We start from the raw sequence: 22,344 nt of genomic DNA, 5'->3' as shown, positions 1-22,344 counted from the left end.
GGGTGCTACAGGAAGTAATGAAACCTACTGCTGGCTCTGCATGGCTTGGGCAAAGCTTCCCTCCACCCCAAGGGAAAATAAGAAGGGAGGGCATCTCCATCTAGTACTTGAAAATACTTGCAACAAAGATGGAGGATTTTCAATACATTTAAAGTAGTTGACTCCATCTGAGGGCCCCAGAACTACATGAGTGTTTGAAAATGAGAGAGCAAGAATTATGCAACATCTGTAGCCTGGATTCTGCCTTCCATGAACTATTCCAGCCCAGACACACTCATTTCTCCCTCAAGGCTTCAGCCTGCAGTGACTCTCCCTTTCTTTGCATTTCTAAAACGTGCTGTCACCAAGCCTTTCACCCTGCTTTCTCTGGGAGCCAGCTCTGGCAGAGGCATGGGGCCTATTCCAGTCCACCACTACCTAACACTCTGATCTGGGGAAATCTTTGAACTTCGCTAATCTGCAATTTCCCCATTAGTCAAAGGCAGGATATTATGCTGGGTGATCCCTTGGTTCCCCCTCTGTCTCTGAATATCTAGATTTAGCCATGCTCTTGGGAGGAACTTCCTGGTTTCATACCAGGCAAGTCTTAACAGATTTCATCTCTCCTCAAACCCCAGCCCCAACTGCCTTTTGTGGCACCCAGGAAGAGCCCTGAGAAAAGTCCCTGGAGGTTATAAAACAGGACACAGCACAGAAGCCAATGCTCAGGCTGTCAGGATTGAATTTGAACCCAGTTATCTACTGGGTCTGTTACTTAATTCTATAAACCAGATCCTTTGAGCACTGTTCTAGGGCATTGGCATGAGGAAGAATTGATACTGCATCAAGGGGGGGCTTCTTATAGAGTGGGGATAGGGGATTTACAAAAACTGGGTCTGAATAGAGCTATGGAGAGATGAGGGAAATGGGAATTTCTTGAGGATGCCAAAGTCCTTCCTACCTCACAGAAGATTCCTCACTGAGACCCCAACCTCAGGTAAAGAATCTAGAGATACACATAAACTAAGGGGGACCAAAAGACTAAGAAAAACCTTAGGCATTCAAGGAATGAACAAAGGAAGTTAGTGTCAGCCATAGCCTGTGCCAGCTACAGAAAGCTGGACAGCTGAGTCTGCAGGAGGCATCCATTCCAGGGGAAAGGAAGTGTCCAGATCCCTCATGCAAAATGCGTCTCTGCAAACCTCCTGCACCAGCCTTGTGCTCCAGCAGCAAAGGGAAGCTGGTGGCCTGGACACAAGAGTTCTTCTTATCTCTGTGCATGGGGGAGGCTCTCACACCCTTGAACAACACTTTTCCTGCTTACTGCTGAGAATGCCAGGAGGCTTTTCCCTGGTGGTAGCCTCAGCACACCTTTGCTTTCTTGGAGCAGATGTCTCTTAATAAGGGGGAGGATAGGTGAATTTCCTAGATGAGTTCTGAAGAGGACCATGGAGCCCAGGTCCTTCTGCATCTCTTGAAAATAAAAACACATGCTGTTCTTCCAGGAGAAGCTCCTTAAAGAGTGGCAATGGCAATGTCTCCCCGGCGCTGTGGCTGGGGGAGTCAACAACAGGCTTATGGAACTCAACCTTCCTGGTCTGGTTGTCTCCAGCAGATTGCAGCTGGCAACTCACCACCCAGAACAGGCTCTGTAATTCACACCTCTCCTTACTATGCTTTTGAATGTGCAGTCTGGGGATCAGTCTCAGGGCTTGTGCAGGTCAGGTAAGTGCCTTGTCATCAAGCTGCATCCCAGCCTCCTGATGTGTTACAAAGTGTGTTTATCCTTTAAATTTACTATAAAAATTGATTGGCACATAGTAGTTATTCACATTTATGGGACAGAGTGTGGTATTTTAATGTATGTGCATTATGTATAAGGTATAATTAGGCCAAAATAATTGACATACACATCATCTTAGAAATTTATCTTGCCCTTGTATTAATAGGATCATCTCTATAGCTATTTCAAAATATGCAATTAATTGTTGCCAACCATTGTTACCCAACTCCAGTCATGAAGACTTACACATCTCATACAGTGGCTCCCTATATATCCTTAAAGTGCTAACAGGCACTTCTCAGGAAGAAGGAAGTGGGGTCCATAGGGACATGGCAGGAGTCTCAGCTCTGTCACCTGCTGCATGATTTGGCTTCTTTAAGAGCGCCACAAGGACAATCATAGTAATAGTGAGTTTATTTACCTTTAAATTTTAATTCTTGAAATATTATTTGGTTTTTATAAACTGACACATCTTTCATTCTTAGAAATTCTGAATAAATACTATTTTTTTATTACTTTGGAAATTACTCATCTATCTTTCTCCACATTAAGAGGAAACTTTGGAGAGATTCTAAAGAGAAAAATTATGAAACTCTTGAAATAAAAATTTCCTTCTCATTGTCCACTTTACCTCATGTAAGACCTGGCTGCATTGTGCTCAGTATATGCTTTTTTCCACAAAGAGGAAGGTTAGAGACATAAGACACCTGGCTTTATCATGCACTGCCAAGCTGCTTGGGGATCTGTCATGGCGGCTGTGGGCCAGGTCTCCTCCCAGGAAGAGGACAGCCTGTCCTTGCAATGCATCGCTGCACCTGAGTCTGCTCCTTGGCAGCCACAGTGGTCCAGAGTTGAGCAGATTCTGGAATCAAGCTGGCTGAGTTTTTGAGCTCTTCATGCCCTGTGTAGGATGCCAAGGGAGGGCTTTTGAAGGCATGGGGGAAGATGGGGTGTGGCTGGCAGTCAAAAAGTCAAAAAATGAGTGGCAACAGACACACTCACATGCACATACAGACACACACACATGCACACTCACATACAGACACTCACATGCACATTCATACTCATGCACAAACATGCACATACACTCATACCATATACACTCACACCCACATACACCTGAATACACACACTTATGTAATACATACTCACACTCATACACACATGCATACATATGTGCACATACACCATACACTCATATCCACACACAGTCACAACCATGCATACTCACACTTACATACACACATTCATTTATGCACATATACAAACATTCATACATACACACAGACACATATACTCCCACATACTCTCACATTCACACACAGAGCACACACTCACTAATATACACTCACACCCATAACACACAACACACACAAACATAGTCACACACACTTTCACACATACACACACACACACACACTCACCAGTCTGAACATGCAGATACATAAAACTGCATCCAGATAATTGCACATGGGTTTATTTTGTTATAGTATTTAAGAAAGGACATTTTTGGGTTAGGGAGAAAGCTTGAGGAATGATGAAAATATTTCTCATAGGAACAACTACCCCTCAACCAAAGCCAGAATATCTTATTCTTTTCACTTTAGCCTGACAATACAAAGTACAGAATCTGCCACTAACCCCTGTCTCTTACCCACAATGAACGCTTTGTTAACACAGGGAAGTGGGTTAGGATTGTTGCTCAATACCATGAGCATTCCATGCACTCCTGAGCTCACCTGGCATCCCTTCATACACATACATCTGTAGGGGAAGCAGAGGTCCAGCCCAGGCAAGAACTGAGCAGCATGTGTAACAAAGACAGAGACTATAGAAACGGTCCAGGCAGCAGCAACCTACAGAGCCAGTACAAAAAGCAGTGGAGCACTGTCCCTTCAGCCATTCCTCCTGTGACTAAGACTGCAGTGTGACTCCTTCAGTGAAACAGAAAGCTGTCTGGAGCTTACTTCCGTGTGAAGCCCTGGGCAGCAGCCTGGGACACGAGAGGAAGATGGGGAGGGCTACGTGGGAATCTTACACAAAAGATGACACTCCCTGGGATTTTTGAATCCCTGAACCAAAAGAAAGAGGAAACAGCAGAAATAGTGGGCCGTGGGGTCAGAAGTTATTGATAACCCCCCTCTAAACTTGTTCTTGGGGTACATGTTATGTTGCTGTAGGCAGGGAAAATGAGGCCAGGAAGGAAAGGTACTTAGTATGTTCCTCACATCTTTTGTTTCTCCCAAGTAAAATTCTCCTCCAAACTACATGAAATGTGCCGACTAAGATTTCAAAGATGACAACTGACATTTAAAGAAAAGAACACATAGAAACGACTGTAAGGGACTTGGAGTAGAGGTGCCCAGGGAGGGGGGCTGATGACCCACTCAGGAGGAGAACCCACATTCTCTGTCAAGGCTGGGGCATGTGGTGCCTCACCCTGGTGACCTCACATGTAAGATCCACTTCTACTTCTGTTTCTGCCTGATGCACATGAAGACATTCTTTTCTTCCATGTCACGTGGTATCTACATGACTCTTTACTCTTTTCTCTAAACAGTCACAGGACGGGGACATTCACCAGGGGTCCCTACCAGGGTGACAGGCAGCCCAAAGTCATGTTATTAAACTCATCTCTTCTTGTGATCCCTTTGATGACTGAGTTGGTCACCAGGAGAATTCTTCTACAGAGTTGGTCCACTGTACCTGTCATGCTCCGGCTCAATACAGCATCACTCAGAAGACTCAGCTCATACATGCCGGAGCTGAGTACCAGTTTCACATCTGTTAGGAGGTGGCAACCCTGCTATTATACCATGGCATCTCCTAAAAAGCTGCTCTTTGAACCCCTGGTGCTCCATGACTTCATCTCACAAATGACTTTTCTAATGGCTCACGCTCACTGGAAGGCACCTCTCTCTCTGCCCTACGTCTCCTCCTCCCATTGTCTGGGGGAGGGGACATATTGAGAAGCCATTGCTGAACTAAGACCTAATGAGATCAAGGTGAGAAATCCAAGGGGCACTAGCACTCTGTTTCTCTTCTAGGGACCCTGCTTACGCCCACATAACTCAGGGGGACCTTGTTAGCAACAGCCACACTTGCAAGACTCCAATGGCTCCGTCGAATGTTGTTTCATCCTTTTCCTTTGAAATCTTTGGTCTTTGGGCTCTGTCCATTCCATTCTAGACCCAAGAGCTCCTAAGTCAGATCAGCCCCACACAGTAGCTTCCCAGCCGTAAGCCTCCAAGCTCTTACCTACTTCCTCTCCCCAGTTCCTGCCACACCTGGCATGCCAGATGCTTCACTCTGACCCCACTACACCATCTATGGCGCTGCCTAGGTACCTTTGCTTTTCTGTTTCTGTAGCCTTGGGTAATGCTTATCGTTTGTCCACTTGGCACACTCTTCCAGACACATAGCATTAAATGTAACAAATGCTCAGTGAATACAGATTGACTGATTAGCCTCACCTTAGGTGGGATGACCAGACAAGTAAAAAGAAATGTGTTCTTCCTTTCCCTCTGCTCCTCTCTCTGTTGTGTATGGGTGTAGCCATCACCAAAGATTCCTCCAAAGAAGGGCCTGTGTCTCCCTTCACCCTTCCCAGGAGCTTCCCATCCTCACTCCTGGTTATCTGAGCAGTGATGTTCTACACGCTTCTCAAGCCCAGGTTGACTCCACCCCTCACTGTACCTAAGGAACTTGTTGAGGTCTCCATGCTTCATGTACTCAAAGACCATGATGAGTGGGTCGCCCTCCACACAGACACCATAGAACTTGACAATGTGCTCGTGCTGAAGGTTGGTCAGCAGCTCGGCTTCACGATGAAAGTCCTTGCGGGCATTGTCACTGGCATCCTTCAGTGTCTGTTAAAAAGGGGGCATCAAAGAGAAGGTTGTTTCAATAAAGAATTCCATCAGTGAGGCCTAACAGTTCTATTCCGGATGAGCATGTATCTCATTAATTACACAAAATGTCAGGGAACATCCTAATTCCTGAGGAAGTCAGTTGAGTTTGTGAGGCCTCATCCTCATGGTTGTACAAGAATTGTAGCTTATGGAGCAGTCTCCTAGATGGATTCTCATTGAGTTCCAGGGGAGCTTATCTTACAGGCTTCATGCTTCTTACCTTTGACCTGGACCAATGACTACCAGGGTTTTTCATCACTTCATGGTGCCTATTGTGATTCCTGTGGTGCTATGTGTACCTCACCTCTACTTATGTAACCCTTGAAAAAGGTTTTCTGTTGTTTTCATCTATATAGATGTATGTGCATGGATGGATAAGTGCATGTGTGTATGTAAGTGACCACATAGACTAGAGGTGCTGAATCCCCTGGAGCTGGAGTTACACCTGATGTGGGTGCTGGAACCTGAACGTGGATCCTCTAAAGGGGCATCATGCAGCCTTAACCACTGAGCTATCCCTTCAGCTCCCTTAAGTCCCTGATCATATGACTCCTTAAAGACTAAATTCTGAAGAGACCTCAGAAAGAAGAATATAGTGAGGTTTGGTGGACCCAGCCTCCAAATGCAACCAGGACCATGTTCAGTCTTTATGTGACACCCTAAAGCTTTCTCCGACAGCCTGATCCCCACACACTGAGAAATGCTCTATCCCTTCAACTGTAAGATGATCAATCATCTTGCCAAGATGCAGGTGATTCAAAACACACCAGCAGAGCTTACACGAATAGGGGTGAGATATACAGAGCCTCATCAGAAGCTCAACAGCATGGAGAGGTGACAGAAATACCTGAAAGTCATGTGGTGGGGTCCAGACCTGGGATAAGAAGCATGAAGCCTGCATGCTCTGTGGTGTCCTACCCATGCTGCTCTTAGTCAGTGTCGTGTATGTATACTCTGTGTTGACACATGCTATCATTTAGTCAGGACTGTGGTAGAACCAAAGAGACATTGAGCTGGCCTTGGTGGTACATACATTTAGGCAAGTGCTGAAGGAAACAAGTATGGGGAATTTCAAGTTTGAGGTTAGTGTGCCTAGAACACATAAAGCCCTGGATTTAATTCCCATAATCACAAGAGAAAGAAATAGACATTGACCCTAATCTTAACCCTGGTGGTTATGAACAAATGGGGAGAAAGGGCATTTATATAATCAACTATGAATTTAGCACCCTGAGTGAACTGGCTTCCCCGCATCTCTGTTTGGTCTGTCCCTTGGCAGTGCTCCCCTGAGGCCCTACAGTTCCAGTTCCACCATATGTAATGTTTGCAGATGCTCAGATAGCAATGGGTCCTGCCTCCCCATCCCTGCACAAATTCTCTCCTTTGCCTGGAATATTATCTTGGGTGTGGTCGCTGGCTTAGGAAGTTGAGCAATGCTCCTCCCCATATGGTGTCTACATCCTAATCTCCAGAATTTATGAATGTTGCCATCCATTGTAAAGGGAATCCTGCATATTATTAAAGTAAGTATCTCCATATGTGGGGATAAGCCTGGGCTGCTTGGGTGAGCTCAGTACCAAACAAAAGCCCTTGTAAGATATAAAGACAGAAAGAAACCTTTCCCCAGAGAGGCTGCTGTCCATCATTATCAAGGTTAGATGGCAAGTGTGACTATCAATATCCAGTTAGATTCGGTCCTGAAACAAATCTAAAGCATGGACATCCAGTAGATTTGTACTGTCTGAGAAAACTCAGCACTATGTCCAACATCCAAGAGTACTGCCAGGCCCTGGTGGTCATTTCCAGGTGCCCTCCTCAGCTCCATTCTCCCTGAAGGGCCCTTCCTGACAGGTGTTACCTATAGACCACGAGATATGCCACCACCTGAGTTCCCTGGAAGACAGATCTGAGCCAGATACCATCAAGTGAGACATTTATTAGTGGATATTCTCAATATCAACATGAACTGGGAAAATGGAAAGGGAGGCTGAGCTCTGACTTCATCTCAACAGAAGCCTCATTTATCTCCATGGCCAACCTGTAGGGAGCTGAATGGAGCCCTGAGTCAATCAATCAGTCACAGGTACAAGGAGCCTCTAGAGCACAGTGTTAGCTCCATGGCCAACCTGCAGGGAGCTGAGTGGAGCCTTGACTCAATCAATCAGTCACAGATGCAAGGAGTCTCTAGAACACAGTGTCACCTTGACTGGAATTGCTGAAAGCTGTGACTTTTGAGCTTTCTCAGGCTTGGGGGAGCAAGGTGCTGGTCATCCCTGAGTCTGTTACAGGCTGGGTTTTCAATACGCCATTTGTATTCAAGGGCCACCGTTCACACAAAAAGGGCATCAGTAAGTAAGTATGCTGGAATCCCCAAGGAAGCAGTAGCTGAGGGAAGCAGCTCTGCCAGCCGCCATCCCTCCAGAGCTGGACATTTCCCTAACTATAGCTCTTCAGCAGCTCTTAGTGTTCTCTGTGGAGTTGTGACTGGACTCACAGAGACAGAAGTGTCACTTCCACTAGGCCAGAGGTGGCAGCATCTTAAGGGAAATTGTGAAGTAGCCCCTCACCATCCCCACAAGCACCAGAGGCTCTGGCTGGAACGGAAGCAGATTTGGATAGCAGAGTGCTCAGAGAGGCCAGAAATCTCTGATGGTCGTTGCCATGGAAACAGCGCTCTTCCTCACACAATAACAAAATGAACAGTGGAAGAGAACTAGCATGTGGGTCTCTGCTCCCTTGAATCAGAAGAAACCGAGCTTGCCACATACCCTCTGCCTCCCAGATTTAGTCTAGTTGGGTCCAGACTAAACGTCTTTGCCTTTCTGTCACACAGGCAGGTGCCATGAGCTTATCACAAGCATTTAATTTCATTTGATTTTGTACATGATCATGGTTTTGAGCTTTCTTTTTCCACCTGTCTTTCTGAATTTCTCAGTGGGATTCAGCAAATGAGGTGAGGGTTATGGAAACATGGAGATGAGCTTCGTCACCTGCTCAGTCCTTTCCTTGATCCCAGAGAAAAACACACAGACCTGCATATTCCTTGCCTCTGCCTTACATTTTGGTTTGGAGAATTATGTCTGTCTACACCACCAATTTATCATTGGCTGCTAATTCAGCATTAAGCAACTAGAGGAGCCCTGATGTCCAATGTCTGCAGTAAGTAGAGATTCGTAGCAGGATGTGGAATAGAAGAGAAAGGTGAGTAGACGTTGGGGAAAGTACAGTGTCCGCCAACAAGGACCAAGAGGGAACACGCAGGTGGTACAACTTGCTCTTAAGTGGGGAGGGCTGCCCAACACACTCTGTCCTGGCGACTCGGCCCCCACGTCCATCCTCCTTCAAGCAGCACTCCAATGGTGCTCAAGTGGATGAGGTTTAGGCTGGAGCTGAGAGTCCCAGGTTCAAATCCTGGCCACACCCTGCTCTTCTCTGAACCCTGTTTTACTCTCCTATAAAGGGAGGCTAACAGCATTCACTTCACAGAGGTGCTAGAGGACAGTGAGGGAGCTTCCCAGGATCCTTTGTTAAATGGACATTGATGTGACTTGAATTTGAAAACGGGTCCCTGAATTCAGTTTTCTCATACAAGGATCCACAGAAGATGAAAGATGCATGGATAAGGTACTGGTGCCCATTCAAGGCATGAGAATAGGTCTACTCCTGGGGAGGTCATGACCTCCTGAAAGGCTGTCTAAGCTCCAGGAAGTATCAGGCTGTGTGTGGAAATGTAGGCTTGGCCGTCACGCTCTCCCACAGTTCAGAGATTGCCAGGATTTACAGGAAAGCTTATGTCTAAGGCCTCATGTGTTTATCACATGCCTAGAAAAGGGGCTAGTCCTTGTGGGTCTTTGTCATGGGCACAGACCAATCTGCAGAAAAGCTTTCTGGGCAAGCTCTATTATGTCCTGTTGATTCAAGAAGGATGGAGAAATGCTAGAAAGACAAAGAAGAAAGGCAGAGAGAGAGAGACACACACAAGAAAGATTTTATTCAGAGGAGGGAAGAGTAGAGAAGAGGAGAGGGGAGGAAGGGGAGGGGAGAGGAGAGGAAAGGGGGCAAGAGGAAGGACAGAATCTTCTTTGAAAGAAACAGCCTGGAGATTTTAACAAACACCAGTATCTCCATTTCCCCAGTGCTGGCCGGCTCTTAGTGCAATGTCAGAAACTGCAGCTCACTCACATTTTTTAAATCAAAAGCGATTTTACTATTCATGGACCAAATGCATCCCGCAAACCTGACATCCTCCTGTGAGCCCATCCATTTTTGCATGGTGGGCCCTTTTTTGAAATTATGATTCAATTCTATTTTAAGAGATTTTGGAAAATATGGTGGTAACAACTTGGCCAATTTCAAATCCTGAATTTGGCGTTAAAAGGACAAAATTTTTGTAAGGATAGAATCGGGGCCAGACAGCAATCAGAAGCTAGAAAAGTCTATTTATAAATATCATCTCTGTTTCGGTACCATGTCTGGTTGTCATTTTACTCAATTATGGGAGGCTTGGCCGGTAGCAGAACTCCTGTCCCTGAGAAACCAGGGGTGTGGGCCCTGCTCGCCCGCCAGCGGCCCTCCCCACTTCATCTCCTTTGACGGATGCATTTGCTCCATAAGCATGCAGCCCTATTCTCTACTCCACACTGCCTGGCAGTGCTGTTTCTTCTTTTTCCTGGTGGTTTTCTGGATACTCCAAGGCTGGGGTTGTTTCTGAATCCAGCAGAAGGCGTAACTCAGGGCTGACTCTGCCTGTGTGTACATACTCAGAGCCGGGATAGATGTTAACCCAGAAAATGAGTAGCCAGTGAAGTTAAATACGAGAGAAGGGTAAAGGAGGAGATCAAAATGATGAAGCAAAAACTTAAAATCAATAAGAAGCTATGGAGAGAGCAGGAGACTCACATGGAGCATGAGTGGGACAATATGCCTCACCAAACTAAACGATGATGTACTTCAAGTTATAGGTGACTTAAGGAAAGATAAACAGGCTTTTAACAATGCAGACTGCAATTTTTCTCACACTTTAGAGGTCACAGAGACAGTATGTCTTGGGTAAAGACAGAATGTGGAAGAAACTATTATTTTCAGTTCCCCATTATACTGCTTGAAACACAGAAATGAGGACACTCCCAAGCTGAACAACCAGAGGTCATGGGGTTCTCAGGTCTAGATCTACTGTTAACAGGAAATCTATGCTCTCCTATATCTCCTAGCTGTGCCTTATCCAATATAGTAGACAACAGTGTCATGCCACTAGTTACCAATTTAAATGTTATTCCAAATTGTGATGTGCTTTAGTTGAAAAACAAACACAGAATTTTGGAAACTTGACATGAACAAAATTTGAACTGTCTCATTAATATTTCATCTTAATATGCTGACATGATGTTATGAGATATGTTGAATTAAAAATTATACTAATAAAGTAAGGTTAATTTTTTTTTCTTTTTACTTTACTAATGCGTGTACCAGAAAATTTAAAGTTATAACTCAGCTTCATTAGTGGCTCATATTTTCCTGCTACGAGTTGCATTGTTTTATAAAATCCAGCTCTGCATCCTATGAAGAGGCCAACCCATGCCTTGGGAACATGGGAAGGTATTTCTCAGATGTGAATTAAGGCAGACAACCTTTCTTGTGGGTTGTCACAGTCAACGGTGAGCCAAGCATGCAAGTGTTGGCCATGGTTGGTTTTTTTTCTGTAGTTTTTTTGGTGGGTTTTGTGTGTGTGTGTGTGTGTGTGTGTGTGTGTGTGTGTGTGTGTGTGTTTAAGTAACAGGTTCTTCTCTAAAAAGAAAGGTAAAGGAAGCAGCCATCAAGTTCATACACAGTGAACTTTGCGAGGCATATTTTAATAAACACCAAGAAAGAAAGATGTAAATAAATAAAATCATAGCAATGACAGGGTGTAGTAGGTAGGTCCCAGGCATCTGTAGAAATAAAATCCAAATAATTATACAAAGGTGATAGGGTTCACTATAAAATGTACACTCTGTACTAGAAACCAATAATACCTATGTCAACTCAATTAACTGTCTGTAACTGGGTTTTGAAAGAATTTAAATTATGTGCCAAGTGACAGTCTCAAGTACTAGAGTCATAACCAGCTTGTTAGTGCTACTGTATTTATTTTCACAGTGATGCTGGCTCAGTTGTAACAAGCTGACCATCCAAAGGAAGGCATAGGGTTAGGTTCTATTTCACATACTTTAAAAGATTTAGTAGTATGGGGGATAAAATTGATGGTTTGTGCATGCATGTCATTAAATTGCATAATTAGAAATGGTGACCCATGAAGATGGGAAAACAAGCTTAGAGACAGTCAAAGAAGAAATGTCAAATAGGAAATGAAGTCAAAGGTGGAGTGCAATGTGGTCAAGGCTATGTGTGTGTGTGTGCAGGCTCTGAAAACACTAGTGCATCACTGGTAGTCAGTTCACCAGACAGAAAGGGGCTGGTGGCTCAGCATGGATCTGTCTTGACTGTGATTTAGTCTACCATGTGAAAGTAGCTTAAAAGGGTACACAGCTATTTTAATTCCTACATGCAAGAAACACAGAACCATGAAGTGAATCCTCAAACTGTGTTTGATGCCAGATGACTTCTCTTTGGAAAAAGACAACTAGAGCCCTGGGGTGTATTTGTGTGCATATGTACGTGTGGTGTGTGTGTAGGGGGGGGAGAAAGAGAGAGGGAGAGAGAGAGAGAGAGAATATGCCCACAGCATCAGAGAGCAATATAGAACTACTAAGTAATGCCTGGACAGCAAGAACAATGAAGCTTGTATAGCAAAGCATCATTTGAAGCTTTTATAGAAAGCTTTTTAAGTTCTGTGATTTCTGTCCCAAGAGTCCAGTGAAGGCTCAACAAACAGTGCTTTCTGCAGTCTGAGTCCCATTAAAACACAAAGATGATCTTTTAGGGAAATATTGACAAATGTCCTTAAAAACAAATAATTCTTCATCAATTACCATTTTGAAGAGACAAGGATTTCACATGTCAGTGTAAATGTAAAAGTAGGAAAGGGGCCCATGGGGGAGGGAAGGATGGAAGTGGAGCCTCATGATGGACAGGATGATGTGATAACTGTAGTAATAAAGAAGGAAGGAAAGGAAGAAACTGAGATCTGTCTTAGACATGAACTTGCTAGGGAAGAGAAAGGTGTTGATGAACTCTCTATGTGTTCTCTCATCTATAAATCCTTCTACTGCTTTAGGATGAAAGGGACTGAGCCTTTTTTTTCTCTCTTTCTCCAATTCCTTATACATATTTGGAGAGAGGTAACACCAGTTGCTTCCTTGCCTGAAAGTAGCATCTTTGGTACCCATGGCCACCTTAGATGACTGAACTATGGGTAGATAATGTGGCATGAAGACTAATGGATACTGTAGATGACCAGCTGGGATAAATGACCCCAAAATTCCTCTTCTCAAGCAACCCTAGAGGCAATGTAAGCAGTTGTTGGTGTGTTTCTACCAGTCAAACATCAGTGAGCAACTGAGGTACAAGAGCAGTATGTTACTAGAAGCCAAGAGCAGTCTTGGTGTCTCTTACTGCTAAGGTAAATATCAGGTGATCACAGGACTTCCTCAGAACCCAAGCAAGCTTATGGATCCCAAATGGCCCAATCCCAAACAGTAAAGAATGACTCTTGGGTCCTATTTGAGATGATTATATTTTGTGTTTTTCCCAACAGATCTCTTATCTCTTTTAAGACTATACTTAGCATCTCTGCTATTTCCTTAGGCGACACATTTTCTCATGTTCAGACTATGTGTAGTGTTGGTCACTGTCAATTTCTGCAGATGAATATGTGACTCATGCCTAGGTAATCAGAAGATTTCTGACATAACTTAAGGCAAGTCGATAAAAGATCAATCTTTGCTACAGCATGAAGAGAGCCTGTCTGAAAATGAAGTCAGTGTTAAAGAAAGTAGTCCAGGAGAGGAGATGGAGAGCCTAAGGAGGCACCCATTGACTTTCTGAAGCCAGCAGTGCCTGAAGCTGGGTTAACAGTGGCAAGGCTTCTAGAGCATTGCCCCCTTGGCTTACAACGTTCTGACTTAGGTTTTCAAAGATCCTTTCATTCATTTAAAGAAAATCAATTATGAGGCATGAGGCTTGATTGCATTTCCCTGAAGTCAAAACTCTCTTGGGAATTCAGTTTTTCTACCCCTATTTATTCCCCAATGTTAAATTTTTACTTATGTAGATAAGAAAGTGCTTCTCATCCTTACATACAAAATTTACTCCTTTATAAGCAGTATTGTGTTGAATTTCCTCAAGTTGGTTTGCCAGAGAGCACATGGAATTTAATAAATGGAAGTGTGGTCACAGTGAGCACAGGAATAGGGTCAAGTCCTAGATCTGACAGTAAGTGACCTCATGCAAGCTGTTTTGACCTTGGATGAGCCACTAATCTCTGGATTTCTGGGTTTTCCCTTGTTAGTTTGTTTTTATTTTCTTTTAATCATTTTACTTAAATTTATTTTTTTTATTTTGTATTTTGCCTGTTTGTAGGTCTGTGTACCACATGTGTGCAGTGCCTTGGAACCCAGAAGAGGGTGTTAGATCCCACAAAACTGGACAGATGGTTGTGAATCACTATGTAGGTACCAGGGATGGAACCCAGGTCCTTTGCAAAAACAGCCCATGCTCTTAACTGCTGAGCCAACTTGCAAACCTTCTGGGTTTCTCTCTGTGTGTCTTTTTCTTTTGTAAAATGTGAGCTAAAGAACTTTAATAATAGTAGAACATATCCATATAACTATTCAACAATTCTGCCCTTTCTTTTTCTTTGTTTTTGAGACAGTCTCAAGTAGCCCACTTGGTTTCACAGTCACTATATAGCTGAAGGTGACCTTCAGTGCTGGGTCTTTCTGCTGCCTCCTTTGGCCAAGTGCTAGGATTGCAAGTGTGTGCCACCACGTATAACCTATTAAACCATATCTAGAATGATTCTCATTACATTAGATTATTAATGTTACATGTTGTCTTTACAGTTTCTTTCAGCTGTGACCATCAGTGTTTCATGAAAGCACTTTGTTCTGTAGAAATGCCAATGATCAACTCTTTAGTGCATCAGAAATGTATCATTTCTATGGTCTGTATCTATCCACTCACCTACTATCAACCATCTCTTCACTTATTCAATAAGCATTTCTCTTTTGCATCACACTACATATTAGGCAATGTGCTGAAAGTCATGATTCCCTCTGTAGATTATGACTGACACCCTAAAAGCGGTCACAGACATGCAATGTCACTCATTAAGTAAACACACTAATCATAATTTAAAAATCTTGATAATGCTATAAAGGCCAATTATAGAAGTCTTGACAGCACACAGCATGGAGTTTTGTCTGGTTGGGGAACAAACAAAGACAGATCTTCCAAAGAGACAACTTGAACTGAGATGCATGAGCTGAAATTGCCTGCACTGATGGATTGGGTGAGGACTGGGGCATTGTGTTGGATGCTGTGTTGGGCTTGCCTTCTGGTGAAAAGACAGTTTGTAAGTTACTTTTCCAAAACTCTTAGTAGAGAAAAATATCATTGTTTCTTCTGTGGAAAAGAAGGAATTCAGAAATATTTACATCTGATCTCAGAAAAGCATCTGCTGAGTTCACCAGCACACTTCTGATTTGCACAAGGCTTCACCTGTGCAGCCTCTCCGGCTCTTTTAACTTCATATCTTGAGAGAGTCACTTGACTTCCCTAGGTCTCAGATTTCTCATCCATAAAACACGAGGCTAGGGTTTTATTTATATGGTTTTAAAGGTCTCTCTCATATTCAGCGTTCCTTATTTCTAGAAATAAACTGGAGTTAGCCAGGGAGGGGCATAAATCCCACAAAGCAGACTTGCAGCTTTATTTGAAAACCAAAAATCAGCTTGCATTCATAGTACAAAAAAAAATGTTGTGGGAAGGGTAGTTATTGAAATGCACGGTGGATGGAGCCAAAAATAGCTAATGCATCGGCAGTTAATGCAGAGGAACTGCGATGGAGCGTTTCCTTGGCAACTGAGTAACTCAAAGGTAAAGAAACTGGGTTTGATCAAAGACTAGTTTCTTCACTTCTCTCCTCTATACGGGCTTTTAAAATTATATTTCAATATAAAGAGGAAAATGGCTGACAAATCCATGTCACTGAAAAACAAAGGTCATAAAAAAAAAAAAAAAAAGGCGATCCAGCTGAACCGAACAAGCAGACCCTGTAACTGGAGAGGTATGATCAGTCTGCATGCCCTTGAAGGCAGGCACATGGCCTAGAACACTGACTCCTTCAAGCTACTAAATTATTTGGGAGAAGCAACACCAGAATTCACATGAATCTGTCATCTGTCAATCTGGACATAAAGCTTTGGATTTCAAACCACAGTCAGCTCTTTCCAGAGAAGGAAAAAGGACAATGGCTGCAGTTTCTTAGCATGCATAGTCAATGCTGCAGAGGTTGCTAGGCAACAGCAGAAAGGCTGTCAAACATCCCCTGGTGCATCCAATGGGATAGGAGCAACCAAAGCCACTCCAGAGAGGTGAGAGGCTGTATAGTCCTGGAAGATGTGTTAGTATGACATTGCTTAAAAAGTGAAACACAAAACAAATCCTTTTGTTATGGTCAGAGAGAAATGATGGGCGTTTTCCTCCAAGAGTAGTATAGCTCTGCATGCATTTTCAATTGTACCAAATCCCTATAACTGAGTGTGCCCAAGTTGTAGAGAGGCTCTGTGCAAGCTCTGTAAATTATTCCTACCTGATTCACCCTGGAGCTCACAAAGATACAACCTCTAAGTTCCAGAGGACCGACATGGTGCCCTGAATGAAGCCTGGGTTATAGCAGGTAAACTTTTGATTTAGCAAACATTCATACTTAAGGTCATTGCCATAAAACTCCTTAGGTCTGTGGTCATGAGGTAAGAGTAAATCTTTAATCTATAGTCCCTTTGTCCTTCTTATTTCAGGTGAAAATTTCATTTTAACTCCAAGAAGACTGGCAAAGAGAAGTCAGGATTTGACAAAGAGTCAAGTACCTTTTTCCCACTAGCAGCACTGTTTAATGAACAAACATTGACCACAGACTGTTAATGTAGAAACATCTTTGGAAAAGCCAAAAGGTTCACGAAGAATGGGTGCTAGGTCTGATTCAAAGAATTGGAGCCATAATTGGGACTTAAACAAGAGAAGGGTCTAATTGGCAATAATAATGGGGGACAGACCCAAAATGAAGCATGCTATGCACACAAATGCAGCATAGTAAATGATCTTCTAAAGCCCAACCAAGGTTGGGTAGGGGTGGGAGAGGACCTACATAAGAATGATCAGTCATCCCTCATTGTTAGTAGACAAGGCCGGCCACTTCGTTTTAGTGTCTGCTCAAAAGGAATCTGAATGCACAAGTGTCGGATCTCCTGAATCTAACTGCACAGTACCTTTTCCTTAAGGGCATTGAAAAAGTATAGGGAAGTCAGTACAGAGCAAGGATGAGAGGCTAGAGTTCCTGAAAACTCAGTTGGATGCCCATATATCTGGTCAAGGTCTCTCTGCTATCCCCACAGTGTCATTTAGAATGCCCTGGCCATCAAGGATTTTCACATACTTGAGGGGTCACGTGTACACCATTGTGAAGTAAATTCATAAAGCCTTGGTTAGGCTCTCTGATTGGCTGCCAAATAGAATGTAAAACACAGATCCAACATGGGCCTAGGTCTTCATTTTGCAAATTTGATAAACATGGCTCCGTTAGGGATAGACACCTCCTGTGATTCTTCCAGCCTGAATGAATGCTTGTTCATCTATAAAATTGCAAAAATGGCAATACATTTGATCTCATCTATCCTCAAAGATAAAGAAGACTGAAGAAGAAAGTGGAAACCAGAGATAAGAAACTGCCAAATGCCCCGAATGTGATGTGCTAACACATAGGGAGCTTTGTCAATAGACAGGAGAAAAGAAGCAAGCACAAGAGTGGTAACGAATCACCTCCAGTCATCACAGTCCCTCCTGTAGCAGCTACTACCATCTGGCCTCTCATCTTGTTAGAATAGCCCTCTTCTCCCCTCCTTTCTTAAGCTTCCATCCATTTCCTGTGCTGAAGACATAATGTGTATTTGATAGCTGATAATTTCTAGAGCCATTGGTCCTTTAGTCGTTGAAACATGTAGCTCTTAAGGGTTTTCTGGGAGTTTATGAGCATTATGCCACTCTGGACAGGGCGTTTAAAATATTTCAGATCATGAGGAAAGAAGATGTACAATTTTTCTACCTGGAATAAAATTAATAACTGTCTTTTGGTCTTCAGGATGGGTGACTTCAAGAATAATTTTATTCTCTTGGTTATCCATGTGTATACAATAAAACCTGGTATCATAGTGGAATATGAACCAGATTTCTTAAAGAAATAAAATGTTACCTAGGTTATAATGACTGAATAAATATGATTCATGCAAATGGTCGCTGTTTAGCAGAAATATAACTAACTCAACAATAACTCAGCCATCTTTCATTAACCAAAGAGATTAAATTTTTTTCTTTTTTTTTCTTTTTTTTTTTTTTTTTTTTTTGGTTTTTTGAGACAGGGTTTCTCTGTGTAGCTTTGTACACATGCCTTTAATCCCAGAACTCGGGAGGCAGAGCCAGGTGGATCTTTGTGATTTCGAGGCCAGCCTGGTCTACAGAGCGAGTTCAAGGTTAAATTTTATTACATAAGCCACCTCCACATTCAGATGACATTCAACTCTTTACAATTGTATGACCTTTTAAATGTCTGATATCCATATATCAAAAATACCTTAGTGAGTTTTCAAAAAAATCATAACGCACGTTTAAAAGATCTGTCCAAGTCCATTGTGGTATTTTTCTCAAGCTCTACAAATCTCAATCAAAAATTATCCCTTTCAACATTATTATTTATCTTATTGAATAACAATACTCCTTTTTTAGTTTTTAGGAACATGACTATGATGAAGGACTTTCAGATTTCTTTTTTTATAAAAACCCTACATTTGCTATGATGGTAGAATCTATAGGAGATGTCATCTAACTCTTGGTGAAATCATATCTGTGCTGTAAAAAATATCCTGTGGCTTCATATACTTTGGAAGTGACAAGTATAGATGGCATATAGGAAAAATTCAATGCAACATAATCAATTCTCCTTCCTTCTAGAATCTAGAAAATGTAACAAGTCCCAAGTAATGGAGTCATTAGCATCCAGAATTAAAGGAGAGAAGCTTGCATTGTAGCTTAGCTGATTGAATTATGTTTGATCTCATTGACCTGGATCTAGATTTTTGTTAGTATAACTTTAAAAAGTAGCTTGGAGATAGTCACGGCCTGAAAATTGGATGGTTGCCGCTGAGAATCCCTTCTGATGAACAGTTCAATGTGCCCCAAATGTCCTTCTGACTACTCATGTAGGCAGAAGAATTTAAAAATATGTATACCATTGAAAACATAATGTATTCTCAAATTGGTTACTAAAATATAAAAACTTAATCTCCCACAGTTTAGTAGGACTATGAACAAGGAGATATTGTGGAATGTTATCATACCTTTACAGCTACCAAGATCTTATCCTGCTCAGGACAGAGGTTATAGCATTCTGCTAGGAAGACTTTTCCAAAGGCTCCTTCACCAAGCTCCCTCTTCAGAACGATGTTGTGTCTCTTGATGTGCTGAACAACTGTAAAACAAAGACACTTGTCACTCACGGCATCCCTAAGATCTGTCACATGATGTGTATAGGACCATCCCCTTCCCTTCTGTTATTTTACAGTGCTTGGTGGCAGAACTGCACCATATGCACCTGTGTCAGTAGCAGGATCCCTAGACAGCCCCTTTGTAGATTGTGCTTTTCATAAAATTTGAGTGGTGATCAAGGCTTTGATTTGATGGGAATTATCCTTCCCAATAATTCACATGGTTCTGATCTCCATGAGCCTCTGGGAACTCGAGCACGACTGTTCATGACTATTAGGATGCATATTAAGATCTGTGTACTAGCAGCATGCTGGATTTCTGAGGAGGTGGACTGCGCTCATTAGCAAGGTGCCCTGTAAAGTCAAAGGGCTGCCCAACTTAAATCTTGATTTAACTCCCTGTATGTCACATACTCATTGGGAATTAAGTTGCAGCTTGATTCACACTTGACACTCCAATAAGTCTCAGGCAAGCATTTAACGTTTTTCAGCATTTGACTAGCACATTAATATATATATTTTTCCAAATAGAAAGGAAGCTGATGGAAGGGTAGTTAAAGCCACAGTTAATCTCATTGTCTTCAAAACTGTAGTCAAGAACAGTTTTCTAGTGTTGAAACAGAGAGCAGAAAACAGATCTTTTCTTTAGGAAATGGGGTGTCTGTCAGCAGTTGCAGACTTCGCTGTGATTGGGCATAGGTTATCTGAAAATGTCCTCTGCCAACGAAAATAACCTCCAACACAGTAAATATCTCTTTTATACTTGTGGTCACAAGTAAAGATTTTGATTGTCAGTACAGTCTACATACTAAATTGATAATATTTATATAGCATCAATTTAGTATGTAGACTGTAATTACTTAGTTTGTATAAATATTTCACAAGTTGGATGACACTCTCCTTAAGTGAAGAATCACACTAGGTATGTATGCAACAAAGTAGTCCAATTCTCTGAAAATCCAGGAATGGGGGGAAAACAAATAAACAAACAAAACATGTCAACAACAAAAGCCGCAAGGTGGTGGTGGCACATGCCTTTAATCCCAGCACTTGGGAGGCAGAGGCAGGCGGATCTCTGTGAGTTTGAGGCCAGCCTGGGCTACAGAGCGAGTTCCAGGAAAGGCAGGAAGCTACACAGAGAAACCCTGTCTCGAAGAACAAAAAACAAACAAACAAGCCTCACTCTCAAGTTTCCACACTATGGAGCTGGTAAGAAATTTTTGCCATTTTCCTCCATGAAAACATCAGGAATTATCCTAATTTGCTTCACTTTCTGTTTCTTGAACAAGCCCAGGAAGCCCTGCCATTCGGAAGCCCCGCCATTCGGAAGCCCCGCCATTCGGAAGTCCCGCCCATTGCGAAGCCCTGCCCATCGCGAAGCCCCGCCCATCGCGAAGTCCCGCCCATCGCGAAGCCCCGCCTATCGCGAAGTCCCGCCCATCGCGAAGCCCTTCCCATGGAGCCCTGCATCCCAGCAGGGCTCTTATTTCAGCTGGGGCTCAACTGTTCCAGTCCCTGTGCAGTTCTTGGATCAGAGTCTGCAATTCCACAAGCTCCCAAGAGCACCCAGGCTTTGTAGCCTCCTCAGATGAAGGCCACGCCCTGGCTTCTCCAGGAGGTCAATGCCCTCACTGTCTTCACCTTCCCCCTGGTAGAGCCCCAGCTATTCTGAAGCTTCTCTAAGGATCACCCATGCATCCTCTCTGCCCTCTCCTTGCTGACATCTTGGATTCTCCACTCACCCAACCAAACACCTGCCTCACATTTTTCTCTCTCAGGTCTCAGAGCTCAGAGAACAGAGAGATTCGAGAATTTGCCTAAGCTTCAATATATACCAGACTGCCATCGCTCTTGGTGTTTTGGTAGCGAAGAGTCTGCCGGCATAGGGAGACTTGGGTTGGCTCTTTGTTAGACTTTAAGCTGAATGTTTCTGGGAGTGAATCTCTCAGGGAGGAAAGTGCTTCACCTGGGTGCCATTCTCCTTTTGCTGCACTCTCTTAAAGGCCCTATGATTATTTGATTCTCTTCCCTTCAAATACCCCAAGTGGGGCAAGCCTACGGACCCCAGGATGAAAAAGTGCCCATCATGTAAGCAGTGAAAAGTCTCACCTGCTTCCTTCCTCTGAGATCAGTTACCCCCCAGCTTTTTACTTTGGAAACTTGAGGAAAATCACTGCAAACTTAACATTAAAAATTAAATGAGAGTCAGTTAGATGCCCCAGAGAGTAAGGACAAGCCCGGCAAGCTGAATTTGATTCCTTCAACCCACATGGTGGAAGGAGAGAACTGATTTCTGCTTGCTGTCCTCAGACCTACACACACACACACACACACACACACACACACACACAGACAGAGAGAGAGAGAGAGAGAGAGAGAGAGAGAGAGAGAGAAACACACATACACAGAAACACACATCAATTAATTAATTTAAAATAGCAATGATTAAGTTTCCCAACTCCCTCATAAACTGTTCCCTCTGTTTGAAGGAAAACTCAAGAGGGCAGTTGGTTTTGTGAAATTTTCTTTGAAGTTAATCCTGTTCCTGTGCCCCCACTCTCTTGTCCCCAAGGAGATATCATGGATGGACTTTTCCAGACTGGAAATTTGGTCTCCTTGGTCATTTGCCTCACAGGCAGTAGAAAGAAGCCAATTCTCAGGATTATATTACAACCATATTATCATCAGTGAAAATAATGTGGTGGCGTGCTAGCTTAACTTGCCGCCTGCCTCAAAACCTTTAAACTCAATTCTTGGTACAGATTCCCTGAAGAAGTAAAAATGTTATGCACATACAAAGGCAATAAAGTATCAATCCATGACCATATCCATTATTACTGAATCTAAAACTAATAAAGATATAAATAACTCTGGCTCTATCCACTTAAGGTCTCAAGCAGGAAATGTGTCTTTCCCATTTCCAGGATAATGACATTTCCTAGAAATCGTGGCCCCATGGACACAGCCTGCCCAGCAC

The 22,344-nt window shown here is 43.0% G+C and overlaps 1 protein-coding gene across 5 annotated transcripts in view; it reads right to left on the bottom strand.

Annotated features, from left to right (window-relative positions):
• The window catches only part of Ntrk2 (neurotrophic receptor tyrosine kinase 2), a 337,894-nt gene that overhangs the window by 64,715 nt on the left and 250,835 nt on the right, over positions 1–22,344 (bottom strand). For all 5 annotated transcript variants that reach the window (XM_036187682.1, XM_036187683.1, XM_036187681.1 and 2 more), the window contains 2 exons: positions 19,221–19,351; positions 5,459–5,631 (listed from right to left, as the gene is read on the bottom strand). In XM_036187682.1, the coding sequence (XP_036043575.1) occupies positions 5,459–5,631; positions 19,221–19,351 (304 nt within the window). The remainder of the gene's footprint in view (positions 1–5,458; positions 5,632–19,220; positions 19,352–22,344) is intronic.

This window comes from Onychomys torridus, chromosome 5, assembly GCF_903995425.1.
Source record: "Onychomys torridus chromosome 5, mOncTor1.1, whole genome shotgun sequence".
NCBI lineage: Eukaryota > Metazoa > Chordata > Mammalia > Rodentia > Cricetidae > Onychomys > Onychomys torridus.
Note: the sequence above shows the minus strand (reverse complement) of the source record. Positions and strands in the feature narration are given on the sequence as shown.